The 21,166-nt window shown below is 45.7% G+C and overlaps 1 protein-coding gene across 1 annotated transcript in view; it reads right to left on the bottom strand.

Annotated features, from left to right (window-relative positions):
• PLXNB2 (plexin B2) overlaps window positions 1-21,166 on the bottom strand; it is a 147,918-nt gene that overhangs the window by 87,166 nt on the left and 39,586 nt on the right. The window contains exons 7-8 of the mRNA XM_015411815.1: window positions 15,152-15,300; window positions 14,112-14,220 (exon numbers count right to left, since the gene is read on the bottom strand). Coding sequence (XP_015267301.1) covers window positions 14,112-14,220; window positions 15,152-15,300 — 258 coding nt within the window. The remainder of the gene's footprint in view (window positions 1-14,111; window positions 14,221-15,151; window positions 15,301-21,166) is intronic.

Consider the following 21,166-nt stretch of genomic DNA (forward strand, 5'->3'; position numbering starts at 1 on the left):
AGAGAGAGAGAGAGAGAGAGAGAGAGAGAGAGAGAGAGAGAGAGAGAGAGATGGATTTTACTCTCACACAAGAAGTTTATGTTGTGTGTGCTTCTATGTTAAACCAAAAAGGAGAAGGGGACAACAACAGAACCTAATCCCAAAAAACAGATTAGGGCCCCTGTCACACGGGCAGGAAACTGCAGAGGAGAAGTGTGGCTGTTTGCCCCGGGGCAAACTAACATGCAGTAAAGCGATCAGACCTACTGTGGAGGTTCTGTGGAGGTACTGTGGAGGTTCCATGGCAAGGGAGAGGTGCCGATCACAACACACGCCTGCGCGCAATGAAGAAGCGCGCGGCGCGGCGAACTGGTTTTCTTTTTTTGTGTACACTACGAATGCGCATGCTCCGTTGGGTGCGTGTGCGCATCCACGGAGACGTGGGAAAAAAACCCCCCTTTTCCGCAAGGGGACATGGACGGGCGCCGGATACCACCGGAAACGCGATCAGACGCCCGCCCTTGCCCCGCAGTTTCTGGAAACTAGTACCTCCAAGGTACTAGTTTTTTGCTGCGCTTTTTCGGCAGGAAGCCTCAGTTGTGCCACGGAAGCGCTATGCTTCCCAGATGTGCTGGTGAGATCGCGACCGGAAACTCCGCTTGTCTTCCGTATCTCTTGCGTGGCTAATGTTGCGTGTGACCGCAGCCTAGATAACCCAAAAAAGTTGAGTGAACAAACTCGAAAAACATACTAATGGAGAAACCAAAGTAAAAGTACACTTTAATAATAACAACAACAGAAACAATGAAACCTATTCAACAGTAAGCAGCAAAAAACACTAAAGATAAGTTGCTCTTGATGAACTGGCAAGGTGATAAATATTTGCCATATTGTTAGATCTGCATATTTATGGCATATATTTATTTATTGGCTATTTAGCATTAGAGAAACTATTTTAAGCGTGTTGTGCTGCTTACTTCTGAATATATTTAATTGTAGTTACTGTTATTAATGTGAGCCGCCCTGAGCCTGCTTTGGCGGACAGGGCAGGGTAAAAGTCGAAATAAAATAAATAAATAAATAAATAAATATTAAAGTGTACTTTTACTTTGGTTTCTTTATATGTACAGTTTTGGTGTGTTCTTTTATGTCACGTAGTTGACATTCTCTTTTCACTCAGTATTTCTATCTTGAAAGCAGCAACACCAGAACACTTCTTGAGGCACAAGACACCAGGGGTTCTCTTGTACAAATCCTACTGAAATGAATGGGAGAGACACAAAACACACATCTTGAACTCACACTGGAGAGACGTATCATGCTCAAAATTACTGACACTGACTTCAAACATATAGCACAAAAACTAATTTAAATGAACAAAGAGATTAGAAAAGCTGGAATATTGTATGGCTGGAAAACTTTCTGGGAAACACTCTTTATTCCAAGAGAACTGAGGGGTCTGAATCATTGTCACCCACCATAACAGACACCCCATGCTGGAAGAGAGGAAGGAAGAGGAAAAAAAGAAGGGACCAAATGAAGAGCAGCAACCTGGCCATGGGAGTGAGGTGTGCAGACTAGTTCCACAGCTATTGCAAGGGCACAAGAGGAAGGCCGCTTCATGAGCCTTTGCCTGATCAGGAGAAAAGGTCTGTTCAGGAATAAGGCAAAACTGAAACAAAATTGATCAGGAGAGCAGTAGACCAAAAGCACAGAAAGGAGGAATATGGGGAGAAAAACAGGATGCTTACCTGTAACTGGTGATCTTCAAGTGGTTATCTGTGCATTCACACCCATGGGATCTAGTGCGCACGCGCTGGATCGATCGGTGCTGTAGCAAGCTTTTAACGGATTTTCGCGCCCAGACCTCGGACATGCGCAGGAACCCCACCGTGTATGCCCAGAGGGGTGGGTGCGGACATCCCGCCAGTTCCTTCAAACCACTGCAAATCAACCCGGATCAAGGAGTGGATCAAGGAGGACACCACAGAAAGCCAATATTTCTCCCACTCGCCTAGCTGAGGTGACAGCAATTAAAAAGGCCGTTTTCCATGCTAGAAGTGTGAGGTCGCATGTTGCGAGTGGCTCAAAGGGCTTCCTCGTGAGCTGGCGGAGAACTAGAGGAAGGTCCCAGGGAACGACTGGAGTTTTGACAGGAGGGTAGAGATGCAATAAACCTTTTAAAAACGTTTTGAATGCGGATGGGAAAACAGTGTGCATCCGTCAACTAGAACATGGCAAGCCGAAAGGGCGGCCAAATAAACTCATAACAATGAATGGGAAAGTCCCGAGTCAGCTAGGGAGAGGAGGAATTGGAAAACTCTTTTGAGACCCACTGAGGTGGCTCGAGGGGCGTCATCACCTAAGGAAGAACAGAACCGGAACCATGCGTAATAGGAGGACCTCCGCGTAGTAGGTTTCCTGGAATTCAACAGAACAAACGGGTGACGTTATCCTCCATGCTGTCAATTTCAATTGTGGTATGTCGTGATGTAGGAGAGGGGAGTCGGACAGGAGGAGGAGGTCCTGAGCCGGAGGGAATTGATGGTATAGTCCTGCTGATAATTTGAGGACTGTTGAAAACCATAATTGCCTCGGCCACCATGGGATTATTAAGATGCAGTCCACGCCGTCTCTGAGTATTTTGCGGACCACTCTCAGAAACAGAGGTAAGGGAGGAAAGAGGTACAGAAGTCCCATGGACTAAGGGTAAAGGAGACTGTCTCCCAGAGATTGTGGATCCCTGCCTCCCCGGCTGCAGAATAGAGGACACCTTTTGTTGACGTTGGTGGCAAAGACATCAACTTGGGGAGCTCCCCACCTGTGGAAGAGTGGGAGGAGGTATATTGGGTTCATCCCCCACTCGTGAAGGCTGAGTCCTGCTCGACTTAGATGGTCTGCCTGCACGTTCATGTGTCCGGGGATGTGTGTGACTACAAGGAAAATGCTGTTGGCAATGCAGAAGTTCCATAATTGGATGGCGAGGTTGCAGAAGCGTAGGGAAACAGTGCCTCCTTGCTTGTTGACATAAGAGAGCGCCATGGTGTTGTCCGTGAGGACCGTGACACATTTTCCCTTGATTAAAGGTAGGAAGCAGGTGACAGAATGTTGTATTGCCAGCAGTTCTAGGAAGTTTATGTGTCGCTTCCTCTTCTGCGCGTCCCATTTGTCCCCGACGCAGAGACCCATCATGTGTGCATCCCATCCCGACAGGGAAGCATCCGTGGTCAGGGTGATTTGGGGTGATGGAGGGTGGAAGGGTGCTCCCTGAAAGATACTGGAAGGGACAGTGCACCAAAGTAACGAGTCTCGTATGTTGGGAGGGGGGATAGGACGACAGTGTGAGCATTGTTCGATGGGTTGTAATTCCGGATGAACCACAGTTGTAAATGATGCAAAGTTTTGCAAAGACGAGAACCGACGTAGTTGCAGCCATAAGGCCTTTGGATTTGGAAGGCAGTGACAGAAGGGTGGGTACGGATGACGGTGGCTAAGGAAATGATGTCTGTTGCTCTGTCTTGAGGCAGGTAAGCCATGCATGTCGTGGAGTCTAGTATAGTGCCGATGTACTTTATTCTTTGGACTGGACTCAATTGAGACTTTTCTCGATTGACTTGTAGGCCTAGATCCTTTAGTAGTGCCAGTGTCTCGGTGATGTTTGAGACCAGGGCATTCTGGGAAGGCACTACCAAAAGCCACTCGTCGATATAGGGGCAGATGGAGATACCCCGGAGACGAAGGAAAGCCGCAACCACAATCATAGTCTTTGTGAAGACTCTTGGGGCGCTGGACAGGCCGAATGGCAGGGCTGCATACTGGTAATGCTGTTGACCAATCACGAAGCGTAGGTATTGGCGGTGGGAGGGGTGGATGGTGAGGTGGAGGTACGCGTCTTGGAGGTCGAGGGTGGCCATCCAGACGTGTTTCCGCAGGAGTGGCATAATCTGCTGTAAGGACACCATACAGAAGCGATGGTAGGTTACAAAACAGTTCAGTGCCCTTAGATCTAAAATGGGTCGAACGCCTCCATCTCTCTTTGGGACTGTGAAGTATCGGGAATAAAATCCCGTCCCGTGGAGGTGTGGTGGTACCTGTTCAATGGCTCCCTTCTGCAGAAGGACGGACACCTCTTCCAGGAGAGGTGGGGAAGGGGGTGTGGAGACGACGACCGGAGTAATGGGGTTCTGATGGAATTGGATACGGTAGCCTCAGGTCAAGATTGACAGCACCCATTCTTCCAAGGTGATGTGATGCCAAGTATGAAGGAAGGGTGATAGATGGGTTTGAACTGACTCGGTGACAGGGAAGTCAAAAACTCTGCTTGGAGGGTTTGACCTGTTTGGTACGGGAAGATTGTTGCCCGGATCAAACCTTGGTTTTTGGTATGGAGGTTTTTGACCTCCCGAAGATGTACGCAGTCTCCATTGTCTGTCTGGAGACTGACGACTTGGTGCACGCCTCTGCCAAGACCTCGACCAGGTATGGGGACGGTATTGTTGTCTTGCAGAGGGTGACACTCCTAGAGCTCGAGAGGCCTTTATGCTCTTGTATAATTCCTGGAGTGTAGAATCAGTAGTGGTGTTGAAGAGACCAAGGCCGTCAAACGTAAGATCTTCAACATAAGACCTAGTATCCAGAGGGAGAGTGGTACTGCGGAGCCAGGAACGCCTCTCTCTGTCTGAAGGTGCAGAGTGTGTTCGTTTAGATTTTGAAGAGGATGTTACAACCATAGAGTTTGGTTGAGGATGGGAGAATAGGAATTCGGCCCCTGTCTCTTGGACTCTGTACATATGGTCCAGTCGTCTTGTCGACACCGGGGCTGACGAAGGTTTCTCCCATGGTGCTTTTGTAGCTTGCAAAAGGACAGTGGACATGGGTAATGCCAGAGTGGAAGATGTATCAAGCTGGACGATGTCAAAAGCTGCATCTGTCACCTGCGGGTGTTGCTGAACAACAGAGAGGCCTAGGGAATGGGCCATTCTTTTTAGGCCTAAGGAATGGGCCATTCTCTTTACAAGATCTGTGTATGACGTGAGATTGTCATATGGGGAGATGGGCAAATCATCAGCAACAGCCTGATCAGGAGACTTATGATCAGGGGAGGTGTGAGCCTCAGATGCTTCGGTATCAGAATTGTCTTCCATTGAATCAGAGGACTCCTGGTGTGGCATTTGGACAGGAGTGTCCTGTTGACCAGTTAAAGCTTTCGGTGGAATGAGCAGGAGGACAAGAGAGAGATGCTGAAGATCTCAACCTGTAGGGCGATCTCGATCTATGAGCAGAGTGGGATGAATATCGATCCCAGTCGGAATAGCTCGAAAAGAGAGATGCTGAAGGTCTTGGCCTGTGGGGCAATCTCGATCTATGAGCAGAGGGGGATGAATATCGATCCCAGTCGGAATAGCTCGCCGGAGTCAGCCATGGCAAGGATGGTGGATAAGTCCCATACAGATACCTCATCTGTCATTGATCCCAAGACAAAGGTGGTGGCAGGGGTAAGAAGACTCGCGGGGATCGACTTCTGGACCGTGGACGTCTCAGAGACAAAGCGGCAGCATGTCTTTGAGAGGAGTCAGTTTAATCTCTGTTGTCGATATCGACAGATTGACTGTGCAGAAGTAGGGGGGCGACGCTGCATGTCGCATGAAGCATATCGGTGCCGACGTGGATTGATGTCGGGAGCTTCCGATACCGTCGATGACGGGGAAGGAGACGGAGAAGACTCTGCATCCATTTGATGACTTAGGAGCTCTACCGTTTCGATGTCGGAGTAAGGAGGCTCCATTTGGTGGACAGGGGAGTCCAAGACATAGATGGTCAGTATCGGTGGAGGGACTTGGGCCTCCGGTATCGATACAGTCGTTCGAGTGGGAGGCACTTTAGGGGCATCACCCAGTGCAGCCACCGCTACTTTCCCCTTCTTTGCCTCCTTAAGGGGTTTGGAAGAGCCCTTCTTTGCGAACTTTTGCTTCTTACTTGGCCTCGATTTCTTTTTCACTGGCATGGAAGCGGAGGATTGCACCTTCGATGCCGGAGGCTTCGGTGTCGGTTGGCCGATATTGGAGGCAGGCCTCGATGCCGAAGCTGTTGAAGTCGATGGTTTTTGGCGTCCATCGCTGAGGGAGGATGTAGAGCCGATTCTAGCAGGGTTACTTTAAGGTGCGCAGCTCGGTTTTTCCGGGTCTGGTTTGAAAAGCGAGCACAATGGCGACAAGATTCGGGTTGATGAGACTCTCCGAGACAAAGTATGCAAAGGGTATGATGGTCAGGAGGAGCAAGTTTACTACCGCAACCCTTGCACCTATTAAAAAAGCCCCACTTCTTCTCCATAAAAACCAAAATGAAGAAGAAAGAAGGGATGGGGGGGTAGCCCGAAGGCCCGACTGAGGTAAAGCGGCAACCTCCCCCCCACAGAAAATAAAAGGTGTTTTTTAAAAGTTTTTTGAAAGAACAACGAAGGAAAAGAATAAACTGAGGAAAAATCCAAAGAGCCGTGAGGCAAAAAGCCAAAACACGCGAACCGATCAGACTGATGAAGAAAAAGGTCTTTCCAATGCGGCGGTAAGAAAGGAACTGGCGGGATGTCCGCGCCCACCCCTCTGGGCATGCGCGGTGCGGTTCCTGCGCATGCCCGAGGTCTGGGCGCGAAAATCCGTTAAAAGAGCTTGCTACAGCACCGATCAATCCAGCGCGTGCACACTAGATCCCCTGGGTGTGAAGCACAGAGACTACGTCGAAGATATATCAGCTCATGCAGGAGCCTGAGAAAGAGGGAAATATGCAAAGCTTGTGAGTTTCATAACCACTGTTTGAGTCCTATAGATAGGTGAAAGTGTCATGAAAGCATCAAACCTACGGTTGGCCTGGCAAACACCAGGAGTTTTGGGGACAGGGACATGTGGGGGGGGGGAACTACAGCTGTACCCGGTATAACATCACTTCGAGGGAAAACCCACGATTGTCATCATGTTGCCCTAGAAATCACTGAAAACTCTATAGTAAAACTCTATAGTTTCTGGTGATTCCTAGAGCAACATGACGACACTTTTGGGTTTCTCTTGGAAGTGACATCTTGCCACACACAATGCCAGCAGGTTTTTCTTTGCAACAATGGTGCTATAGGGAGACCTGGCAACCCTGGTCACAAGCATCACAAGACTGGCCACCTAGGGAAGGGAGACAGGTCCTCATTCTGAATGTAAAGCACTGGGACTCTGTCTTGCTACAGACAGCAAGCATTATTTTTCAACTCAGGGCAGCAGGCCCATAAATTCTGTTCAAAGCAAACAATTTCATTACAGAACGACATTACTATTTCAAGTGTATTAGTCTGTTATTTGAGTAATGGAAGCAGGATAGAAAAAACAGAAAAGGAAGTGGTTACTAACACAGGCAGCTTCACATACAGGTGCAAAATACCTCTGTACACCACTTTCCTTATTAGTTAAAATGTGTGCATGCTTACAGATTCGGGTTCCCAATTCTGTCCTGGGAAATTCCTGAAGATCTGGGGGTGGAGCCTGAGGAGGGCATGGTATGATGCCATAGAGTCCACCCTCCAAAGCTGCCATTTTCTCCCAGGGATCTGATCTGTGTTGTGTGGAAATGAGTTGTAATTCTGAGAGATCTCTAGGTCCCCCCTGAAGGTTGGCAACCCTTTCACAAAGGGAATGGATTCTCTCTTATTGCAATGAAGCGGAATACTCCATGCACACTTGGGTTCTGTGCAAGCTCTGGATCTCTGCCATTCACACAGGAATGCTATGCAGAAACGAATATTTTTGGCTCCTTATATATGAATATGTGGCCTAATCACATACAATTATAATGAGCAGTATTTATTTATTTATTTATTTATTGAGTTTCTATCCCGCCCTCCCAATGAACGGGCTCAGGGCAGCTTACATTTAAAGGCACTATGTGCCAGAATACATAAAACATATAAAACCAGATAAAAACAAGATAAAACAGTCATATTATTACAATTAAAGTGCTTAGCATAGAATTGATCTTCCAGTCACATTAAAGATGGCTTCCTATAGATGGTCACAAGTCCCAATTCAGCTGTATCTGTCTCATGCGTTACTGTGGCTTGTTTTCCATATAGGGCCAACCAACTACCCCAATGTTAGTGGTGGGTGGCTCCTAATTAAAAGCCTGGCAAAAGAGCTCCGGCGTGCAGGCCCTGCAGAACAGTACAAGGTCCCGCAGGGCCCTGATCTCCTCCGGGAGCTCATTCCACCAGTATGGAGCCACCACTGAAAAGGCCCTAGCCCTGGTAGCGGTGAGCCTGGCCTCTTTGGGGCCTGGAATCACTAGCTGGTGTTGTGCCCCAGACCGTAGTGCTCTCTGGGGTATGTGTGGGGAAAGGTGGTCCCTCAGGTATGCCGGACCCTGGCTATAAAGGGTTTTAAAGGTAAGTACCAGCACCTTGAAGCGAATTCGGTATGCTATTGGCAGCCAGTGCAGTGCATTCAGTGCAGGCCGGATGTGTTCCCATCTAGGGAGACCCATCAAAAGCCTGGCTGCTGCATTCTGCACTAGCTGCAGCTTCCAGATTTGAGACAAGGGCAGCCCCATGTAGAGAGCGTTACAGTAGTCCAATCTCGAGGTGACCATCGCATGGGTCAGTGTAGCCAGGTCGTCGCGATCAAGGAAGGGAACCAACTGCCGAATCAGCCAGAGGTGGTAAAAGGTCGACTAAGCAGTGGCTGCCACCTGGACATCCTTAGTTAAGGAGGGATCCAGGAGCACTCCCAAACTCGTCACCGCAGGCACTGGCACCAATGGTGCCCCGTCAAAGGTTGGGAGAGGGAACCCCATCCCCAAACCACCCCGACTCAGGCACTGGACCTCTGTCTTTGCTCGGTTAAGTTTCAGCTGGCTCAGTCTGAACCAACCAGCCACGGCTTGCAATGCCCGGTTCAGAACTTCCAGGCTGGAGTACAACTGGCCACCCAACATCAGATTCAGACAAATGTTTCTAAAGTCCTGTTGATTTTAGTGAGAAAGATTTAAATATGTGCTTAATTTTCCCACAGAGAGTACTGGAATTTAAAAGCACCAGATTTTTACTGGATTGTGTCTACACATTGGGGGCAGATTCCCCCCCCCCCAGCTATTTTTCTCCTCCTTCTCTTGTATATTTTAATTGTCTATGCTGACAACCTTGGTGCACAGTAACAGCACTCTTCAGTTATGCACATGATTTTTAATTTTGAAGACACCTTTTTGTGACATAAAAGGGTGCGCACACACAGAGTTTCTTGTTCTTTTAATATAATCATCCGGTGCTCAAGAAAGCTGCCTCAGCACACCTAATGTTTTCCTTAATGGGCCAATAAAGCAAGACATAAACCCTTTTAGTGCTATCAATTTAATGAAAGGCACTTTTCAGAATGAAACTGTGCACAATAGGATTGCATGTGAGATTTTAACAGAGGAATCTTGGGCAGATTCACTCCATCCTAAACACATTAAAAGCAATGGTCTTAGAATGCAGTAAGTCTGTTTAGGATTGCAGTGTAAACCTGTTTCGTGAAGCAGTGAGGATGTACCCTCATTCTGAACTAGCTATTCTTAGTATGAAAACTCAAGTTATGCCTTATATTATCATCACAGCAACATCAGATTATGCAGAATGTTCTCTAAACATTAAATAGCTTTACCCCTGGTGTCAACAGCATACAAGCGTTTGTTCAGTTAGTTAATGCTGTGGGTCAAACCAGGTGAACTAAACTGCAGTTATAAATTAACAAAATACTTATATGTATGTGATATAAATGTAAAAACTTTGATTGCGTTGGCTTGGACCTGCCCCCAGAGAAGGCAGCCAGCGTCTTGCTCTCAGTCTGGAGGGAGCTGGCGAAGGGGATGGACGCTCTGCCGAGGGAGCAGCAACCCCTCCACAGGGGAGAAGGAGGCAGACCTAGTGAGCGGCAGCAAGCAGGGGAAGCACTCACCTTGGCTGCCTCTTGCAGCTCCTCTCCCTTGGCCACAAGGCCGACGCTTCGTCAGGACGATAGCTCAGTGGCCTGCAGAGAAGGCTGCCTAGCGCCTTTCAAAGGCTCCCCCACCTTGCTTAAGCAGCGGCGGCAGCACCAGGGAGGGGCTGGCCTAGAGGAAACGAGCTGCGGCTCCTGGAAAGCTGGACTCTTTCCTGAGGAAGACACTTCTCTTGGCTCCTGTGTGGGACTAACTGTGACTAACTGTCCCCCCCAGTGGCTGTTGGTAGGCAACCAACTTCTGTCAGTAAAAAAACAAAGGACTTTCAGCATAACCCCCTCCCCTGCCCACTGCCAACTTTGCCACTTTCCTTTCAGAATAAACTTAAAATGGCTCTTTCTCCTTTTTGCCTCCACCATGGCTGGCTGGCTAATGAGGTGGGCCAGCGACCATTACACCATTCTCTTCAACCCCCTGCTGTGTGGCTGACTTTCCCCTAGGGTTGACAGTCTCCAGGTGGGACCTGGAGATTTCCTGCTGTTACAATTGATCTCCAGATGACAGAGATCAGTTCCCCTGGAGAAAATGGCTGCTTTGGAGGCTATGGCATTATCCCCTGCTTCCACCCCCCCAATGCTACCCTCCACAGGATCCACCCCCCAAATCTCCAGGTATCTCCCTAATCAGAGCCGTCAACTGTACTTTCTCCTCAGTGCCTGTTACCAGGCAACCAGGTTCTGTTGGTAAAAGGCCCTTTCCACATCTATTTTGGCCTTTGGGATAAAACTCATTGGAGCCAGTCCTGATAGGGTTGCCAACTCCAGGTGGAAAATTCCTGGAGATTTGAGGGATGGAGCCTGGAGAGGGTGAGGTTTGAGGAGGGGTGGGACCTCAGACAGGTACAATGCCATAGACTCCACCCTCCAAGCCAGCCATTCCCTCATGGGGAACCATTGTTGCCAATCTCCAGGGGAGGGATGGAGATCACGCAGAATTACAACTGCTCTTTAGATGGCAGAAATCAGTTCCCCTGGAGAAAATGGTGGACTCTGTGTCACTATACCCTGCTGAGGTCACCACAGCAAATTGACGCTGAGTGCCCAAGGCTGGGGCACTCTCCCAGAGCCTCTTTCTAGAGCTCGTTGTATTTATTTCCACAGCGAGCTTTATTCCTAGTTATAAATAAATAAAAAAGAGTTGGTTTTATACCCCATCCTTCACTACCCGAAGGAGTCTCAGGGTGGCTTACAATCTCCTTCCCTTCCTCTCTGCACAACAGACACCCTGTGAGGGAGGTGAGGCTGAAAGAGCTCTGAGAGAACTGTGACTGACCCAAGGTAACCCAGCTGGCTTTATGTGGAGGAGTGGGGGAATCAAACCAAGTTCTCCAGATTAGAGTCCACTACACCAAACTGGATCCATGACAGGATACTTTCAGCATATTAAAAATTGCAACAGAAGCTGCATGTGTGTATATGTGGAATGGAATTGAGGCCACACAGGGGTCTCTCCTATCAAGGGGTGGAAGACAGGTTTTCCCCTCTAGGCTATTAGACTTCAAGTAAAAAGGGAGAGAGAGAGAGAGAGAGAGAGAGAGAGAGAGAGAGAGAGAGAGAGGGAGGGAGGAAAGCTAAGATGGTATTTTTTTAAAATATTAAGGGCTTACCACAGTATGTGAGGAAAGAAACTGGCCACCCCACAAGCGTAGCCACAATTCCAAGTGGATCTTGGCAGTGCCTTCTCTTAACAATTTTAAAACATTGACAGAACCCCGGCCATGGATCTCCCAATGTTTTGTAATTTTTGAGTTGAAATATCCAGCCAACAGGTATAGAAATCCTGGTTATATGTTGTATCCTTTTTCCATTGGGACTTTTCTAAGAGTGAGCTTTAGGAATGTTCAAAGCTTTAAAGTCTATTTTAGCTTTAACTATTGACTCATGTTTTAGGTAAAAGCTATTCTGATAAACTCATGTATGAGAGACAGTTTTCTCTGTATTCTCAGACAATGTAAGTCACTAACAATGGGGAGCTGGTTTGCGTTTTGATACATCATTTTGCAGGTCTCAGTATTCCAACAGGTGTATAATGGCTGGTCATTGAGAATTTAAGGGAATGTTTTGACTCTAGTTTTTTTGGCATAAGCAATATCACTATAACCGGTGGAATGGCTGAGGGACTGAGATTAACCTAGCTACCCTAATTCCTTAGGTTTGCTATGATTAAAATTTAAAAAGAAAACTACAGCGTCTGTCTAAAATTTTTTACATATCTGAACAAGTGAAGAGAGGGGTCCAAAACCAATAAGCAACGGTTTGAAGGAGGCTGATATAATGAAGTAATTAAAATTCATTATTATTTCAAGAATTGTAAAATTTTACTGGTCCCAAAAGGATTGGTGGACATGCTTACTCATCTCCTGTTATATGAAGGCCTTGGATCTCTTTGTCCATTTTTTTTTTTAAAGAGAGCATTTTAGGGGCTCATTTAACTTCATTTGCAGAAAAAGCTATGTAACAATAAGAAATTTAAAATAAAATCTGTTCTCTAATAAAAGGAATGAAGCTTTTGGTAGATAAATTACACAAAAACAATGCCCAGTGGGGACCCCAGAGACAAAGGCATCATATCAACAAAAGATAATCTTGGTAGATAAATTCAGTACTACTTGCCAATACTGTTTATTTGGTATGCAAAACAGTTTCAAAGAAAGAAGCTATATTTCATTTCCCTTTAACCAATAAAAATAAACCATCTGAGGCTTTCAGCAGCAGTTTGACTGGGTTTTGCCATGCTTCAAATCCTGTTCCCAAAGACCAAACGAGACAGGCTAGGGCATGATATGCTTGCAATTTAGTTCAAATTGTTTAAGCCCATGCCCAGTCACAGAAGATTCTCTAAGGGGACAGACTCCTTTTAATTCTCAGGAAAGCAGAATACATTTATCTTCCTCTTTTTGACAGAAAAACTAATCAGCAGAGGAACAGAAGCCATCCATAGCTTGGTAGATCTCCAAGCTTCCAACTCCTAACGCCAATACTGCCTTTTACTTCTTACAATGCACATTCCCCCCCCAGTGACATCCACCAACACTCTTGGTTTTTGAGTTAAAACTGAAGTGGTATCATTTAGGCCAACAATCCTGGAAAATAACATTCTTGCAAGATGTTTCTTTCATGTAGTGAGCGTGATGGACTGCAGACAATCTTGTGTTGAGATGCCAGGTTTGGGCGGAGGAAAGGGAGTGGTCAGCTAAGGTTCTGCAACAAAAAGCTTGATGGTGCTGCAAAATTATGTTCCTTTGCTATGGACAGAATCCACAGCCCTGGCATCTCCCTTGCTTTATCATTCTAACCTGATATTATATATTTATCCAGCTTCTTCCAACTTGTGACTGATCTATATCTATTTCCTTTGTGCTTTTACTTAGCAGGAAAGCTAAAATCACACCAGCAGGCAAACCAATGCTCTAAAGAACAGCCTAGCCCTAACACTACACAGCTTACTAGTTCTATTTTCTAGTTCTGCAGGCAGCAGGTAAATTCTTTAAAAAGTTTACTTTTTATGTTAACTGAGAATCCATTTTTGCTTCGGGGGTCACTGAGCTATGTCTTGCAGGCATTATATGCTTCTGCAATTGAAGCATCACACCTGCATTACAGAAATTAGGACACAATCAAGGTAATCTTTTGCCATAGTGACAACATGGGTAATTGTATGCCTATTGTGATTGCACACTGTCTGCGCCACAGATTATTTCCATTCTGAAATGGAACAACCCACTGAAAATATTATGAGATTAAGACATGTAGGGTCATTAGATGTTCCTCAGTGGCTTTGAATTCATTTCTGCAATTTACTGGTTCAGGAGACAATCAGGAGCTATTTCAAAATGAAAGTCTGTTTCAAAGCTGATTTATTTTATTTTTCAAAAAATAATGCTATAGCCATGTTTATTTGCAATAGATTTTTTTTCTTTACTGCATCATATTTTAAAAATGTAAACGGCATTATCATATTTGGAGGACTATTTAGGGAGAATTCTTTAGGCTTTTCACTGTAATCTGAACAAAATATTTCTCAATAAACTAAAGGAATAAAGGACAATACAAAGGCATTTCCTCAAGGGGAAATGCAAATATGACACTTTTTCTTGTGTAAGAAAAGGTACTGACAAACATACTCACCTGATATGTAAATTGCACTTCACTTGTTGATCTGCCTTGCTGTCCACTTACATCAACTACAATTTCACCTTTCATTGCTTCTAGAACCTCTCCAACTTTACATACAACCCTAGTTGGATACAAAGCAATTTTATATATCAAAATCTAAATGTACATCTTTCCTAATGTTAATTCTTTAAAAATAAATAATAAATAATAGTCTAGTAGAGAGAAAGTGCAATCTTAAGAAGCCTCGAAAGCACGAAACATCAAATAAAACATAATGAGCCATACAAATTGCCCCTTGGTGTCTCTGCTTCTATTACCTTGATTGAACAAGATGAATCCCAGATCTTCATTACACACAGCCAATTAAAAACAGTTCTATCATTCACTTCAACATGACTCAAGGTAAGCGTAAGTTAATTTTGCAAAGACATTTCTAAATCTTGAGCCGCACCATGCTTTCATTACTTGGGAATGCATTAATAATAATGTTAGCTGTGGAAAATTGAAAGTTTTCCACTCTTATAGTGAAAAAGGAATATGATAAAAATATCCTTAATAGAAGTAATTGCGTACAGGTTTTCATGTACAGCAGGTTTTTCTGTCTATGTTTGCAAGATTGTACATGTTTAGTATGCAACATTTACAACTTTCCTGAAGTGACACCATCTGGAAATGTAGGTCTGAACAAAATGTGAACTGCATGCGATAACTATTACTAATGCATCTCATTTCAAAGTAAATTAGGGAGTCACTGAATGTGAATAAAAGCAAGAAGCAAACTGAAGTGGGAGCTATAGGATCATAAAGATAGGTAGTTATTACAAGTCTCTTGCTCAATCACAGTTATACTGAAGGGAATTAAGGATAAACATGGCATTGCATTCTGGAATTACAACAAAACCTTATTAAAAGAATTACAACTTATTTCCATATACAAATGCCAAGGAAATTATACATTTAAAACCTCTTTAACTGCTGCAATTCATATTTCCGCAATACAATTACATCTTTTTTCAATTCTATGACATTCAAAACATCTGACAATTACTTACTTGGTAGAAACAGAGTAGAATTCTTCTTTAAATTTACAGTTAGTTCCTGCCACCGTTATATTTGTGACATCTTCAGCTCTTATGCCCAAATTGGATCCCATTATGGTCAACAAAATCCCACCATTTAGTGGGCCATTCTTTGGTTCAATCTGAGGATACGGAGACATTCATTTGAAAAGTTACAAAAGCAATTTAAAATATCAAATTATAGTTCAACTGGAGGTTCGCAGACTGGAAGAGGCTTCAACAGTATGGGGCAGATGGATTTCTTGACATAAGCCTCAGCATCTCATTCTAGGTTTTGGAGAGAGGAGATGACATGCAAGCTCTGAAATTAGGGTATCTGCCCATCCAATCTTGGGAGGAAAAAGTGGCAGCTTGACATATCTTTATTGCAGAGAGCCCCTCAGGAATATTTGGACCTGTACAGGGGAATCAGAGGAATTTTATATTTGTATGGCTTTAGTGAAGATGCACGCATGTTAAAGTTCACACTCGTCATTTGTATACACAGTGTGTGACATTACAACATATGTGTATCTTTGTTTTGTGGATAACCACTGCCATACTCATCATTGGTTACAGTGATCCATGCAGTAATCACTTCCAGGTCAGACTACTGTGACTCACTTTATGTGGGGTTGCCCTTGAATCTGACTCAGAAAATCCAGCTAGGGCACAATGCACTGATGCACCTTCTCACTGCAATGTCTGTGTGGGCGCGCATTCAGCCAGTGCTATGCCAGTTGCGCTGGCTACCAACTAAGTACCGGATCCGGTTCAAGATGTTGGTGCTAACCTTGAAAGTCTTATGCAGCCAGGGACCAACATATCTGCAGGACTGCCTCTCCCTATACGTGCCCTGTAGAGTTTTACACTTGGCAGAGCAACATCTACTGGCAGTCCCCAGCCCAAAAGACGTCCGCCTGGCCTCGACTAGGGCCAGAGCCTTCTCTGCTCTGGCCCCAGCCTGGTGGAACATGCTCCCAATTGAGATCAGTGACCTGCAGGACTTACTATAGTTTCACAGGGCCTGTAAGACAGAACTGTTCCAACAGGCTTTCAGCTAATTGGCAGGTGACTGCTCATTCTGGCCCCTCCTGCCCAAACTGCCTTCATACTTGATTGATGGTGTAGAGGGCAATGGTTTCCATCAATAGTAACTGGACTACTATTATGTTTCTGCCCACCTGCTCTTCAATTCAAGTAGCACAGTGGTGGAATCAGCTGACTAGGGAGGTGGTGAGCTCCCCCACTGGATTCTTTAAGCAGTGGCTGGACAAACGCTTGTCAGGGATGCTCTAGGCTGATCCTGCATTGAGCAGGGGGTTGGACTAGATGGCCTGTATAGCCCCTTCCAACTCTGTGATTCTATAATTATTACTGGCTTGCCATCTCAAGCCTGTAGCTACAGTGGGGCCTTTTGGGGGCTGCCCCCCCCCCCGACTTCCTGCCAAGGCCCCATGACTTCCATCCAGTCCCCTGCCCCCCAGCTTTCTGGGTCGCCCAGTGGACTCCTGACTTTCTAGGTCGCCAGGAGGACTCCCCACCGTTGCCGCTTCCCCAAGCGCGGCTTGCTTCCCCAGGCAGTGTGCAAATGCTGCAAAAGTGAGGTTTTTAAAATTTCATTTTTTATTTTGTGATGTCAGTGCCCCTTGACTAATTTAAAGGCCCACCGAATTACAAAATCCTGGCTATGGGCCTGTGCCATCTGTTTTAAAATTGGATTCTTAATTGTTTATGGTTTTATGATGTGGCTTTATTGTTTATATTTCTCTTGTGACCCACCCTGAGCCTGCTTGCAGGGGAGGGCGGGACAGAAATCAAATAAAATAAATCTCTAGTTCCCAGTGAATAACCACAGCCATATTCATCTCTAGTTCACTGAGTTAGTGAAGCTGCATTAAAATTCCCTGTACGTCATCAAGTAGGAAAATGCCTCTGAACACCCCTTCTGACATTTACTTTGATGCTGCTAACCATAGCCATCCTGTGAGAAAATGAGGCCAACAGGAACCTCAAGACCACACCTAAGCCTGAAACATTTTGACAGTAGCATAAGAATAAAACCAGAAAGTGGATTCCACAAACAAACATGTTGAGACCTACATTTATTTTCTGCTTATCTTCTCTAAGAATAATATACATTTCTCATTAGAACTACACGGTTCTGATTTACAGCTGCATATGTTAGAGAACGGCATATCTCTCCTTATATATAAAAGAGTTTTGGTGTGACTCCTGGACATGCTCCCACAGCCTTTGGCCCACTCAGCTGCCACTCTCATGGACTCTCAATCCCATAGCTGCATTGGGTTGCTGTGTGGGCCCCGCCCCGCCCACCGAGCTGGTGGGCAGCGTTTCACCCTCACTCTGGAGGGAGCCGGGGAAGGGAGTGGAGTCTCGGCCTCACTGTGCTGGGAGCTAAGGGACGAGATGGGCCTTCTAGCGTCCAGAGGGTGAGGAGGCCGACCGCAAGACAATGGGGGAACACAGTGAAATGGCAGAGAGCCCACAATGGCATGAGTCATTGCGGCTCGCCATTTGCAGGGCCGGGCGAAGACGGAGAGGTGGCTGGACACTCGCAGGGGTGGGCCTGGCCAGTGGGGGGAAAGCCAGGACCTCCCTCCTGTCCCCGGCACAGTGGCAGGAATGCACCATGCTTAGTGAAGGGGAGTTTGGCAAGGACGCGGGCGAGACCCAGGCCAATCCTCCCGGTGCCTCAGCCTTCATTGTCAGCCAAGGCTGCCTTGAGGCTGCTGGATGCCCTGCCGCTGGCTGGGGGCCCCCGCACTGACAGCGGCCCAAGGAACACCGCCACTCTGCCGGGCACGGAGGTAGTGGTGGCCCATTCCATCGCACCTCTGCCCTCAAGGCTGGGGGGGGGAGAGAACGGGGACCGGAGGCCAACCCTCCCGCTGCCACACCCATCGTCGCTGCTGGTCCAGCCCCAATCCACCTTGCCGCCCAGCCTGCGCTCACACAGGGCCCGGTGCACTGCTGGCGTTCCATCGAGCCTGGGGTCTCATCAGGGGGCCGGCAGCGGGGGGACGGCCCTCATTCTCCTTGGAGGTGACCTGCGCCCTGACCGCCACGCTGGGCCCTCACGCCAATGCTACGGGGAGGTCTCCCGTCTTTCTAGGGCCCATTGTATTGTTCCTACAACGAGCCTTGCTCCTAGTCTGGATATATTGTCAATCCAATTTTAGACATGGACCACCACTCTATAAACTTCGGAGCCAGCATTATGTGTCAAGGTCATCTGTCTCTGGATTGTTAGTAGCTGTTCAAACCCCATAAATATTCTTCTGCTGCTCTAACATCTTCTTCACCATTTATGCTGGAATAAAATTTGTTAGGGTTTAATCCTATGTCCCCCTTTGTCCCAACTTTCTTCAAAGAAAGATTTTTCTTCATCAGAAAAAGTCATTCTACATTAGAGACAGTGTTTCTCTCTTGAAAAAAGACTTAGGGGAAGAGGGTCATAGGATCCAACTCTTTGACTTTAATGTGTCATTGGAGACTTTTGTGGTTAAATCATAACCAAAACCAAGAGGTATATTTTGAGAGGACATGGAAGGGATCATTCTGCATTCTGACAAGATGATTTTTTAATCTCAAGAATGTGCTGTTGTATTCTGGGGCAAAAATTCTTTGCACTCACGTGTACATGAATGCATTTAGGCACTTCCTTGCAACAATGATATGCAGTTGGGAACAATTTCTCTAACATTTTAACTTGCCTTTTTTTCTTAACAGTTGTAAGAAGTATGCTGTAGATTGATAAAGTTGCTTGTGTGACTAGGGGTGTGCATTCAGTTTATCCAAGCTGAAAAAAACCCCAAAAATACCTTACAAGTATTTTCTGAGTATTTTTAAGCTGAATTCAAATTGGAGAATCTTTTTGGCTACTGGTATGATTGATACTGAAAAAAGCTGAAATTATTTGGTTTTTATTCAGCTTTTTCCGGCAATACCAAATAGTGGCTCTGAAGAGGTTTAAAGGTGTACACTTATCTTCTGTTTCTGGCTCTTTCCAACCATTTGTTCTGGTTTCCAGGGCAAAAGGAGGGAGGGGGAAGAGGGATCTCTGCAGGCCAATGGCAAAAGCCTCTTAGGTGGAGCTTAGAGCCAATCACTGCAATGCATTTGCAAATGACATAGCACTGCAGGCTTGCAACTTTGCAAAGTTGTTGTAGGCTTCAAGTGTGAAGTCTACTGAACTCTCTAGCTAACTACCTTGCTTTTCCCACCCATTTCCCAGGGAATAGGAGGGAGGAGGGAAGAAGCAGTGGCTATTTGACCAATAGGATTTCAGGTAAGGGGGAAACACTGCTCTGCAGTCAATCACAGAAGTTTGTTCTTTTTTGAAATTATTATTTTGTACATGGGCAGAGAGCACAAAAGGAAGGGTCTGGCTGAGCTAGACTCCATTGCTGAGAGATTGGTTTGGAGATTGGGTGGCTGGCTTTTGCTTCAACTGCTGCTCTGAGCCTGACTCTCTCTGCTGCATGAAGGACTGTAGACTTTGGATCAGATCCATTCCTTCCTTCCTCCCTGGAGAAGACTGAAGATAGAGACTGGTTTGACTTCTTTTAACAAAATTTTTTTAAAATGTTTTCTAATTTTACTGTTAGCTCTTCTTAGGGCTTGTACTGTGAGTTGTGAGGTGATGGGGTGACGCCTGCCTGGCCTAGGGCCTCAGCTCAGGCCTTTTTCTGGTTCTCTTTGGTTAGGTTGTATATCTCTGGTTTGTAGTTTACACTTTGTAGTTTGGACTTTGGTGGGCTTTGGAGTTTTATCATGTTACTTGTGGTTTGGGCCTGGTAGTTGTATGTGTGTGGGTATGAATCCAAGTAGACCCTTTTTGGTTACCTTTGGGTTTATTCTGGTTTTACTACTTCTGGTTTTTTTGAGGCTTACAGTTATTTTTGTGGAGCTTTGTTGCTGTTAGGGCTGGGAGGTCTTCCTTCTTGTTTGGTTACCTTTCCCCCATCCTTTCCCCCAGTAGTCCCCCCACATTTCTTTCCTTTAATTTCTAGAAGGTTGGTTTTTTTGGAGAGGTGGTTGTTGAGATTCACTTTTCTGTGTGTGTGCTTCTGGTTTCAACTTAGGGCTATTAAGTACAATACTTAGTTCCTGCTAAATATGCTTTTAGTAATAAGGGTCTGTCTTAGGAATTGTTTAACTCAAACACTTTTAAATACATTTCAGCATAGGGCTTTAGTTCCTCCCTAATTAGGCCACTGCTAGGAAGATAATAAAAGAAGCAAGGTTTGTCTTCAAAACAGTGTTATAACAGCCTAGGTTACATTTTTAAAAAGCAGTGTACGGTGCTCTGAGCTTCAATGAAGGCAGGTGCTTTTAGACAAATTATTTCCCTATCGATTGTCCTGCAGTTTTCCAATTTTCAGGAGGGAGCGCCTGCATTTCCATTAGGAAACCAGACTTGTTCCAATAGAACCTAGTCAGGAGAAGTTTAATAAAGAGCCTTAAACCTTTAAAAAGGTTTGCTATTCCATCTCAAGGATAGTTTCTTAAACCATAGTCAGGGTATCAGTAGGAAGTCACTAGTTCTAAAAAACTAAAAAAACTACAGCAACTAGAAAGAAAGAAAGAAAGAAAGAAAGAAAGAAAGAAAGAAAGAAAGAAAGAAAGAAAGAAAGAAAGAAAGAAAGAAAGAAAGAAAGAAAGCAAGCCAAAATGGAAGCAAGGATAGGTTAGGTTCTTTTGAAAGAAAAAAACCCTAGTTTTTGGGTGGGAGGGTTCATAGAAAGGTGTCAGGCTCTGTTAAGTTCAGATTGCAGAGCAGGTAGTTAGGTGCATAATACCTTCCCCACAAGTTAGAAAGAGTTTGGCCCAGGGTTAACACGATGAGCAACAGGAAGGGAATGCAGAGGGGCCCTGGGGGACAAGGCTAAGGAACACGAGGGAGGTGGAAAGGAGGAGGAGGGCTGCGGCTTTCCCCCCACTTCTGCGAAGAACTGCTTGATAGCTGCCTTCCACCGCTCCAAC

This window comes from Gekko japonicus, unplaced genomic scaffold (genome assembly GCF_001447785.1).
Source record: "Gekko japonicus isolate JY-2015 unplaced genomic scaffold, Gekko_japonicus_V1.1 scaffold283, whole genome shotgun sequence".
NCBI classification, from domain to species: domain Eukaryota; kingdom Metazoa; phylum Chordata; class Lepidosauria; order Squamata; family Gekkonidae; genus Gekko; species Gekko japonicus.